Here is a 12,155-nt window from a genome sequence, read left to right as displayed (position 1 = left end):
TGTAGTCAATTTGATTTCTATGCATTCCATCTGGTGAGGTCCATGTGTATAGCTGTCTCTTATGCTATCTAAAGAAGGTATTTAAAATGAACAAATAATTGGTTTTGTAGAATTCTATCATGTGTTCTCCAGTATCATAACTATCACCAAGGCCATATTTTCCAACTACTGATCTTTCCTCTTTGCTCCCAACCTTTGCATTCCAATCACCAGTAATGATCAATACATTTGATTGCATGTTTGATCGATTTCAGATTGAAGGAGTTGGTAGAATTCTTGTATTTCATTCTCACTAGCTTTACAAGTTGGTGCGTAAATGTGAATAATAGTGGTATTAACTGGGCTTCCCTGTAGGCGCATGGATATTATCCTATCACAGACAGCGTTGTACCTCATGACTCATCTGGATGTGTTCTTTTTGACAATGAATGCCACACCATTCCTCTTCAATTTGTCATTTCCGGCACAGTAAACCATGTGGTTGTCAGATTCAAAATGGCCAATACCAGCCCATTTCAGTTCACTAATGCCTAAGATATCAATGTTTACGTGTTCCATTTCATTTCTGACAACTTCCAATATTCCCAGATCATACTTCGTACATCCCAAGTTCCAATTTTCAAAGGATGTTTCCAGTGGTTTCTCTTCATTTTGAATTGTGGTCCAACAGCAAATGAAGGTCCTGCAGGCTTTACTCCATTTGCATTATCATGGTCAACTCTACTTTGAGGAGGCTGCTCTTCCCCAGTTGCATTTTGATTGCCTCCCAACCTGAGGGGCTCATTTTCTGGCACTATAGCTGATGGTGTTTCTCTCCTATTCATAAGGTTTTCAGTGACTAAAGATTCGGAAGTAGTTCATCACTCTTTCTTTCTATTCTATCTTTGTCTATAAGCTCATCTGAAACCTGTCCACCATGGGTGACCCTGCTGGTATTTAAAATACTGGTGGTATAGCTTTCAGAATCACAGCAACTCACAAGCCACCACAGTACCACAAACTGATAGACAAGTGGTGGCCATTTGGCGGATCAGGTAGATGTGCCGTGAGTAGCTCCGTCACCAACAACATAGAATACTGGGCCAAGAAGGCTCAGGGGACGGTGCTAGACCTCTGAACCATATATAAAGGAATATTTAGAAAATTTGAAGGCTTACAGCTAGGGGAATTTGTAGCAGAATCAAGAAATCCATTGCTTTCTAATTCAAGACGCTCAGCTATTGCTGGAGCTGCCATCTTGGGAGCGACCAAGTGAGGGAAGGATTAGAACAGCCACTAATGCCTGACAGAACCGCAGAGATACAGGTGTCACATTCTTTGTTTGGTATCTGTTCATTGGTCTCTCGCTATCTGTGCACCTCCATTAGGGTGACTAGAGGGAATGCCTGTGTGAATGGACACCCCACCCACGCCCCTGAAGGGTTCTACTATGCATGCACACAGATCTCCTCGAAACAGAGTATTATAAGTATATATAAAATGATGACAAATTAATGGATTTTGTATTTAAGCAACTAGAAAAAAAATGGCGAAAATAATGGGAAGATATAAGAATAAATAAATGGTCATCATCTTTGATTTTGCTCTCTTTCATACAGTTGGCAAAAAGTAGACTTGTCAGTTTAGGATTTTAAGATTATGAGACTAAGATTTCAGTTAAATGAGTCATTTGTAGTTTAAAATAGATACTTTGGGGGTGATTTTAAGATAAAAATCTTTGGTTGTATGATTTTTATACCCTCAGTTTTTATACATGATTTATAGCAGGGGTGGGGTGTTTTTTCTGCCAAAGTTTATAACATGATTTGTAAGCCAGACAAAATTGCCAATTAAAAATTAGCCTGTTATATTTGGTCAAACATTTAATTAACTCACTCCTAATGTGATGGATGGAACATCAGTTACCTGGTCAGAGCCAGACCAAATGATTTTACACGTCTTATATGGCTAGTGGGCCGATGTTCCCCACTCTATTTATAATTTATTCAAGGTAGTAATTATTAATGTAAGGGGGAGAAAACAGTGGGAGTTTACATTCACTCTAAAAATAGTTCACAGAACTATAAAAGCCCATTCAGTGCTCTTTTCCCCCAACTAACATACCTCATTCCAAGAGGCAAAGTGGTAGTAAAACAAAATTGACATTCTCTTCCAGTTATGATAAATTATGCATTCTCTTAGGTAAATAACTAGGAGTAAGTTTGTGGAAGAGTTTGATCAACAGCTTGTAAGGAGTCCATTTCCCTTCTCTCACATTGGCTAAGCATTTTATCAACTGCCCAGGCTCACCCAGCTGGCAAAAGATGTTTGGAGTTGTATGAGAACCTGCTGTTCCTGTCTCCAAAGCTCTGGCTGGCACTGTTTTCCCAATACACCAACTTAGGAGTTAATACCACAGTTTAAATATTTTTAAACGGTGACAACTTATTATTATTATTTTTTTTTACACAGAATAATACAGACAGTGTAAGAATTATAATTATCTATACACTAAGAGTCGTGGTATGGTCCTGTGGGTTAATGCACCAGACTGCAAAGCCATTTGAACTGCAAAGTTGGTGGTTTAAGCTCACCAGCTGCTCCTCAGAAACCCTATACAGGGTCGCTATGGGTCAGAACTGACATGATGGTACTTAACAACAACACTATCTACTCCTATAAGTTCGTATACAGGGTCACTATGGATCAGAACCAACTTGACGGCACTTAACAACAACAACAACAATGGTTTCTTAAGGGTCTGGTGTGGTGCTACTGTAGGATAAGCATTGGACTGGTAAATTGCAAGGCTGGAGGTTCAAATCTACCAGCTATTCCTTGAAAACTATACAGGGTGGCTGTGAGTTAGAACTGATTCAGCAGAACTTAATAACATCAATTGGTTGGTTGGTTATGTGCCGTGGAGTCGGTTCCAACTCATAGCAACCCTGCACAGGGTTTCCAAGGCTGTAAACTTTACGGGAGCAGAAAGCCTCATCTTTCTCCCGTGGAACAGCTGGTAGTTTCGAACTGCCGACTTTGAGGTTACCAGCCCGATTAGTAACCACTACGCTACTAGAGAACCTATTGAATAACATCAATAGGTTCCTTAAAACAAATATATGAATAAGACAAAGCTAACTTCTTTCCTGATTAGAATATATCTAAATATGCAGTTGTTGTTAAGTACCATGGAATCGGTTCCGACTCATAGTAACCCTTACACAGGGTTTCTGAGGCTGTAAATCTTTACGGGAGCAGAAAACCTCATCTTTCTCCCGCGGAACAGCTGGTAGTTTCGAACTGCCAACCTTAAGGTTAGCAACCCGATTCGTAACCACTACGCTACCAGAGCTCCTTAAATATACAATAGGACACAACAATTATAGCAATCTACTTGGGACTATTATACAAGACAAATTTTAATAGACTATGAGGCAAGATGGGAAAGGCTGAAAAATAAACTGTGTTTACTATGACTGCTGGTGTGGTGCTGTCGATTAATGTGCTGGACTGCAAAGTCGGTGTGAACTGCAAGGTTGGTGGTTCAAGCTTACCAGCTGCTCCTCGGAAACCCTTTACAGGGTCACTATGGGTCGGAACCGACTCAACGGCATTAACAACAACAACAACACTATGGCTGCAACTATGCAAAAATATTCAGAGGTAAAAATGCCTAGAAGGAAACACACAAAAGTAATACATTTTAATAACACAAAATTAGAAAAGTTTCTTTTTGTTACTAGGTTAGTCTCCCAAATGCCTCATTGTCATTTAACTAGTCTGAAACCTAGAAGCTGATGCCATGTATTTGTGGTGGTTGTAACACGTCTTTCGTGCTTTCCTTATCAAGCAGTAGAAATGAATTCCTGTTTCCTTAGTAAGTGCCACTGAGTCAGTTCCGACTCATAATAACTATGCATAGCTGGGGTGGAGAACCTTTTTTCTGCAATTAATAACATAATTTGCAGGCCATATAAAATTATGAACTTAAAAATTGTTAAGTTGGTTTTTACTCATAACAACCTTGTATAGGGTTTCCAAGGAGTGGCTGGTGAGTTTGAACCACAGACCCTGGGGTTGTGGTTCAAGTGCTTATCCTAATTAGCAACTTAGAAATTAACCTGGTATATTTGGTCAAACATTTAATTAACAATGTGAAGGCTGGAACTGTAGTTGCCTTGGTAGGGCCACACCAAATGAGTTTGAAATCCACCAGCTGCTCCTCGGAAACCTTATACAGGGTAGCTATGAGTCAGAATGGACTCAATGGCACTTAACAACATATGGCCCATGGGCCGGACATTTCCCCACCCCTGCTGTGTAGGGTTTCAGAGGAGCAGCTGGTGGGTTTGAACTCCTGACCTTGTGGTTTACAGTCCAGTGCTGACCCTATAGCACCACACTAGGAGCTCACTGAACATATTTTAGGTTGTTGGATGAAAATTTCCCATGGGTCTTTTCCTCTTTTTTCACCCCAAGTGGTGGTGTTAAGTGCCGTCAAGTTGCTTCCGACCCATAGCGACCCTGTATAGGGTTTCCAAGGAGCAGCTGGTAAGCTTGAACCGCTGACCTTGCAGTTCAAACGGCTTTGCAGTCTGGTGCACCCCAAGTAGAGACACTGAAAACCTTTGTTCTCATTATAATTTCAAGGATGCTAATACAGTTAACCTTGAAAAACAAAGATAATTTCTTTCTCTGGAGCAAATAGCAACTTTGCTTACAGCCTTGGAAGACAGTGTCTTCCTCCAGCAGAATGGGCAAACATGCTTATTGTCCATTTAAAAATATTTGGGTTCCTTTAAGGTCAAGATCTGTTCTTGCACTTATGTGCAGGCATCCATCTGGGCCCATTTGTATTGTCCTGTGGGACTTGAGAACAAGGAGAACTGATGAAAATATGTGGATAATCATGCTCCTTGTTGTGCCAAGAATAAAAAATTCCTCAGTCTCCATCCCAGAGAGTCTTTCGTGTTATACTAGCATTCATGAAACTGCTGTGACAGGCTAACCTGTAACAGTGGTAACATCTTACAGCCTAGCTTATGAAAGACACTGCAGTTTCCTCCTTGCTTGTTTTCTCTTGGGCGAAACAGGCTGTCATATTGTGAGTACACTCAAGCAAGCATTTGGTAAGGTGCTGAGGCCTCCTGCCAGTAGCCATGGGACTGAGCCATCTTGGATATAGATTCTCTAGCCCCAGTCTAGCCATCAGGTGACTGGCAGACCCAGTGACATCCTGACTGCGACTACACATGGTCCCTGGGTTATGAACAAGATATAATCTTACGTGTATCTTCAAGTCAAATTTATAGGTAAATCAGAACAGGTGAGTATGATTCTTACTTAGCCCTGCTTCAATGGAAGAAAAAGGAGCCCTAGTGGTGGTGTGGCACTGTAAGATACACACTGAACTGCAAGATAGGTTTGAACCACAAGGTCAGTGGTTCAAGTTCATCAGCCTCTTCTTGGAAACCCTATACAGGGCCGCTATGAGTCAGAAACAACTTGACAGGACTTAACAACAACAAATAGTGTAGTGGTTAATGCATTCAGCTGCTCAACAAAACATCAGTGTTTCAAAACCAACAGCTGCACTACTGGAGAAAACCATGGTAGTCTGCTTCTGTAAAGATTTACATCCTTGGAAACCCTATGGGGCAATCCAACTTTGTCCTATATGGCCCCTATGAGGCAGAAGTGACTCAACAACAGTGGGTGGGTTTAGCACAAGAAAAGCTTGACAACATTTACCTAAAGACAAAGTTGAGGAGGATGGGAATGTGGATGGAATGAAACAGAAACCACAGGAAGGAAGCAGGTAACTCTTGTTGCATGGAAAGGACTACTACCATTGAGATGAAATGAGGTCTATGATTTGTTGAATGCAACACATGATCTTGTTTTTAAAATCTTAACTCAGTTCACAATAAAAAGTTAAAAAAGAAAACAAAGGAGGAAAAAGTCTTGAAAGATTTTTAACGATTGAAAAGCTGCAAGTGCAGCAAGCGAAAGTGATTGTGATGAAAACTTTGCTGTGAGGAGGGCTGGTTCAATCCAATTGTTTCAAAGTGAAACCAAATTTACTTAACATTAAAGGGCAAGGATAAGTAGTCAGAAGTGGAGTTGTTGGTAAGTTGAATGTTTATAACCTGGAATTGCCTGTGTTTCAGAGATCATGAACCAGAACCACCCAGCTATGCTGCTCCCAAAATCTTGACCCATAGAAATGAAGATATTAAATATTTCCTGTTTTAAGCCACTCAATTTTGGAATAATTTATTAATGCCATTGTTGTTGTTAAGCCCCATCAAGTTGGTTCCAATTCATAACAACCCTATATGGGGTTTCTGAGGCTGTACACCATTATGGAGCAGGAAGCCTCAGGTTTCTCCCACGGAGTGGCTGGTGAGGTCAAACTGCTGACCTTGTGTTCGCTGGCCAGTGCTTACTGTGTAGCAACACCACATTTCCTATTTTATGACATGTTGTTTTTGAGTGCTGTTGAGCTGATTTGACTCACAGTGACCCTGTATAGGGTTTCCAAAAAACAGCTGGTGGGTTTGAACCACTGACCTTGCAGATCAAACTGGTCTGTGGTCTAGTGCATTATCCTGAAGCGCCACATTAGGACACAAATTTATTACACTACTGTTGTCACTGTTAAGTGCCATCAAGTCAGTTCCAACTAATAACGACCCTGTCTAAGGTTTTCAAGGAGTAGCTGGTAGGTTTGAACTGCTCACCTTGAAGTTCAAACTGACCTTGCAGCACAGTGCATAATCCTGTAGTACTATACCAGAACTCCAATTGTAGTGCTGTACGATAAGCACTGGACCACAGATTGATTTGAACAACAAGTCAGCAGTTCAAACTCCTTCCTCGGAAACTGTATACTGAGTTGCTTTGAGTTTGAACCAACTCGATGGCACTTAACGACAACAATAGACAATATAAGATTAAATCTAAGGAACCAGTTTCTAAACCAGTAATATGAAACATAATACCTGTCAAGCTCTAAAACAAAGGTCACGTAAGATCTTTATATAACAAGTTTCTTGAGTAAGCCTGCACTTGTCTGTCAGTTTGTTGCACTGTGGTGGCTTGCTTGTTGGTGTGATGTTGGAAGAGTATTTTAAATGCCAGCAGGGTTACTCATGGTACACAGGTTTCAGTGAAGGTTCCAGACCAAGACTTTGCAGAAGTAGAGATGAACTACTTCTGAATGGTTAGTCAATGAAAACCTTATGAATAGCAGCAGAACACTGTCAGCTATAGTGCTGGAAGAAGAAAACATTGTGAATGGTAGCAGAAAGGTGTATACCAGCGTTGTATCCTTTCATACACTTATTCAATCTGTATGCTGGACAAATAAACTTCGTCTCAGTCCCTGGTGAAGGACAGTATGCTTGGTAAAGTGGAGGGTCAACGAAAAAGAGGAAGACCCCCAACATGATGGAGTGACACAGTAGCAGCAGCAATGGGCTCAAGTGTAACAACTGTGAAGATGGCACAGGACTGGGCAGTGTTTTGTTCTTTTGTGCACAAGGTCGCTATGAGTCAGAATTGACTTGATGGTACCTAACAACAAGAAGTCTAGATTCTGGCACTTAAAAAAAAAAAAAAATGTTTATAAAGACTACTACCCTGATTCAACACCTACATTTTAGTATTTGTGCCTTTGGAACAACATGTAAAGATATAAAATCTAGAATAATGGCTTCATTTTTAATATTCTTTACTAAATTAATATTATTAATATGTTTAATTATATTTAATATTACTAAATTAGATATTCTTTACTAAATCTAATAAAGTACTACATATTTCCCTTTTAGACCTGGTTCTTAGGTCTTCTGGGTTGACTAAAAAGATTAATACCTTTTAGGTACCAATCTCAAAATGAGATCAATCAATACCCAAAGAGGAACTGTCTCTGGAGTTGCTAAACTTTTACTGAATGCTACTTAACTATTTATTTTAAAGGCTCAAACAGTAAAGTCCTTTCTCAATTTAAAGTTACCAAAGTTTTGTTACCATACACACACACACACACATACCATTTACATTCTAGGATGGGTAAGGGCAATCACAATGTCAGAATGCATTAGGTTCATCAACCAACCTTTTCAAAACTATCTGCAGTATCTGTGTAGAAGTTCCAGGACTCTGAATGCTACTAGCATTAGAGACCAAGAAAATTTCAATAGCTAAGAGCATTTCAATCTCAGATAAGTAAGAAGGAATCAGTAGAAGTTTTCGGTATAAATTTCCTTCCAATGGTGGATAGCAGCCCAGAGAGAGAGCACCTGAAAATACAAAAAGAGATCATACTTTTTAGGTAAAAAAAACCCCCAGACTCTGAGGTGATTATTATTTATATCATAGAGGTATTTAGAAGCAGATTTATTACACAAATTATGGTAATGAGCTAATACTAGTCCACTTACAAATTTTTTTTTTCCTGTCCCAATACATTTTTTTTTTTTAAGTTAGGCTTTGGTTGACTATTTTAAAAAAGTTTTTATTGTGAATTATGTAGGTTTACATGGGAAAACATCAGTTTTACATTCATCCTATCGTATTTTGTTTCATTGCAATGATTACAATCCCCTCCATGCCTCATCAAATAACCAAAGGATACATCCTACAGGCCTGCCACCCCCCAGGTCTTCAGCACCCAGCCCATCTTGCTCCCTGAGTCCAGTGTCCCAGCCACTCCATCTGTCCATGTCATCGTCTCTGTCTCCATCCCTGGCATCACTGTCTCTCTGGGTAGGGTCATGCTTTCCACTTTTCTCACTTGATGGTCCCAGGGACCTCCGCACCTGGGCTGCAAAATCAATCACTCCCCTCCTTTTGTCAATAAACATCTACCTCTACATTTCAACCCTCACAGTCAGTCCTGATGGCAATTATTCACAATTGTACCACAAAAGTCTTATCCCTATTTCTTCTCGCCAGCCCAGTCCCAATAGATTGGAAATCATTCAGTGGAGGTTCTACCTATCCCTGCCCTGTCTGGAACTAGGCTCCGTCTTGAAAGCTTGTAAGCCAGTCATTTCTTGCCTTTATAGCCCCGCCCCCATTTTGGGTAGCCAATGTCTAAGCTGCCCATCCCTGTCAGCCCTGTGTACCGAGGGGGTGGAAATGATCCTCGCTGTAAAGATTCGTTCCCTCTTTTGAGCTACTGCATCCATAAGTATAGATTAAGTTCATCAAACTGTAGCAAATTACTCTCTTTTTCCCTCTTCTTTCTTCCTCTAGTCAAGTTCTGATCATCTAGCCATTGAAGTCAGGTCAAGTGGGTACTAACTGCAAGTATGGGTGTTCTTGTGCATCTCCCCTCACTTCATATTAGCTGGATGCTTTACTCTCTGCTCTAGTCCTTTGTGGCCATGTCACTGCCTCTGGGCCCAGGAGTTCCTGAGTCTTGTTGTACTGCTGGCCATCCTGGTTTCCATCCCGGTTCACAGGAGTCTATTGAATGTGGTTAGACCTAGATCTCAACTTTATTGCGGTTTTTTCCCATTCCTGTTATCGGTGACCAATGTGGTTACCAGCCAGACCACATGCCTGCTCATGTATCCCCTCGAGTCTTAGACTTGGAAGGGAGTTTGCTCTGAGGTGACCCAACCACTTGCCTTGATGGCTTCCAGGCGAACAACTTACTTGTTCTTGTAGTAATCAATCATACTGTTATTGTTTTTGAGTTTTCCTGCTGGTCTTTCTTCTAGCTGCTCCAGGGTGGTCTACTAATCCTTTCCAGTGGAAATTTCCCACCTCAGATAATTCTGGATGGGGTTCTGGTTTCCACCTATGGTCTTATGCAATGAAAAGCTCCACAGGAGGTCTCTTTAACTGGGCAATTTTTAGCCCCATTTAAGGTATTCCAGTCAGTTATAGGCTTAAGATGGACTTAAAACTTTTTTTTGTGATGTTTCTGGCTATTCCTTACCCCCAACTCAAGTGTCTTATTTCACAATGGTAGGCAAGGGAAACCAAGATTCAAAACACAGCCAAGCATCTTAACATTTTTACCCTTTCAAACCATGCCTCAATCCCTGTATCCCGAAGCCCTGTTGTTCCAAGGTTGTGCATATACCATCATTTACCTTTGTCCCACTTAGCCTAACTGTTCTCCCTCCCATCAGCCTTGTTCTTCTATTCCTCTCCCCCTACTTATGTATTGCCCCAGCACCCAAGCTTTCCTGTGTCTATTCCCTACCCTGTGCTCTAATTCTCCCTCCCTTCTTTCATCCCATACATCCTGATAATAAGCAATTATATATATAATGCTCCCCCCTCCCTTTGGGTGGATTCTTTTTCTTAGTCTTTTACAATAATGGTCCTATGCAGTATTTCTCCTTTTGTGACTAATTTCTCTCAGCATATTGTCCTCAAGGTTCATCTTGTTATGTGGTGGCTTGTAGCTTCCTTGTTCTTCAAGGTAGCATAATATTCCATTGTGTGTATGTACCACAGTTTGTTTATCCATTCTTCAGTTGATGGGCATTTAGGCTGTCTCCATCTTTTTGCTATTATAAATAGCACTGCAATAAACATTGGTGTGCATATATCTACTTGTGTTATGGCTCATATTCCAAGTAGAGGAATTGCTGGGTCATAAAGTATTTCTATTTCCAACCTTCTGAGGAAGTGCCATATTGCTTTCCAGAGTGGTTGGACCATTCTGCAACCTCACCAGCAATGCAGGAACGTCCCAGTCTCTCCACATCCTGGCCAGCATTTATTGTCTTCTACTTTTCTGATCTTTGCTGTTATTGCTGGTGTGAGATGATATCTCTTTTTTGTTTTGATTTGCATCTCTCTGATGGCTAGTGATTGTGAACATTTCTTCATATGTTTGTTGGCTGCCTGGATCACCTCCTTGGTGAAGTGTCTGTTCATTTCCTGTGCCCATTTTTTAATAGGGTCATTTGTCTTTTTCTTGTAGAGGTGTTATAGTTTCCTATATATTTTAGAAATGTCCCTTATCTGATGTGTCCTTGCAAAAGATTTTTCCTGTTCTGTGGGTTCCCTTTTAAATCTTTTAGTGGAGTCTTTTGATGCACATAAATTTTTAATTTTTAGTATGTCCCAATCATCTATTTTAGGAGGTCTGGTAGCGTAGTGGTTATGAATCGGGCTGCTAACCTCAAGGTCGGCAGTTCGTAACTACCAGGTGTTCTGCTGACGAAAGATGAGGCTTTCTGCTCCTGTAAAGATTTACAGCCTTGGAAACCCTGTGCAGGGTCACTATGAGTCGGAACCGACTTCACGGCACATAACAACAACAATCATCTATTTTATCTACTTTCATTTGTGTAATTTTCAAAATGTTTGGTAGTCTGTGTATACCCTGAATTAGAGACAGGCTTCACATTTGTTCCTATTTTTTCATTGATGACCTTCATAATTTTGGGAATAACATTTAGGTCTTTAATCCATGCTGAGTTCGTTTTTGTATAGGGCGCGAGGTAAAGGTCTTGTTTCAATCTTTTGCATATCGATTTCCAGTTCTGCCAGCACGATCTGTTAAACAGACTATCTCCTTCCCATGTAATATACACTAGACACTTTGTTGAAAATCAGTTGGCTGTATGTGGATGGGTTAATTTCTGGATTCTCGATTCTGTTCCATTGATCAATGCATTTTTCATTGTAACAGTACCAGGCTATTTTGACCACTGTAGCCATGCAGTAAATTGTGAAATCAAGGAGTGAGAGGCCTCCAACCTTATTCGTCTTCTTAAGCAGTGCTTTGCTTATCCTGGGTCTCTTTCCTTTCCATATAAAGTTTGTAACTGTCTTTTCCATCTCTTTGAAGAATGTTGTTGGAATCTGGATTGGGATTGCATTGTATGTGTAAATTGCTTTGGACAGTATTGACATTTTCATGGTATTGAGTGTTCCTATCCAGGAACATGGTATGTTCTTCAACTGCTGTCTCTTTTGGTTTCTTGTAATGTTGTTGTTAGGTGCCATCGAGTCAGAACCAACTCATAGCGACCCCATGGCACAGCAGAACGAAATAATGTCCGATCTTGGGCCAACCTCACTACCACTGCCACACTTGAGTCCATCAATGACGCCACCTGGCCAATCCATCTCGTTAGGGGTCTTCCTCTTTTTCTCTGACCCTCCACCTTACCCAGCATGACATCCTTCTCCAG

The 12,155-nt window shown here is 40.6% G+C and overlaps 1 protein-coding gene across 1 annotated transcript in view; it reads right to left on the bottom strand.

The window, feature by feature from the left end:
- TOPAZ1 (testis and ovary specific PAZ domain containing 1) overlaps positions 1-12,155 on the bottom strand; it is a 109,626-nt gene that overhangs the window by 5,221 nt on the left and 92,250 nt on the right. Inside the window, exon 19 of the mRNA XM_006868775.1 lies at positions 8,105-8,288. Within this exon, the coding sequence (XP_006868837.1) occupies positions 8,105-8,288 (184 nt within the window). The remainder of the gene's footprint in view (positions 1-8,104; positions 8,289-12,155) is intronic.

The sequence above is a fragment of the Chrysochloris asiatica genome, unplaced genomic scaffold (assembly GCF_000296735.1).
Source record: "Chrysochloris asiatica unplaced genomic scaffold, ChrAsi1.0 scaffold00124, whole genome shotgun sequence".
Lineage (NCBI taxonomy): Eukaryota > Metazoa > Chordata > Mammalia > Afrosoricida > Chrysochloridae > Chrysochloris > Chrysochloris asiatica.
Note: the sequence above shows the minus strand (reverse complement) of the source record. Positions and strands in the feature narration are given on the sequence as shown.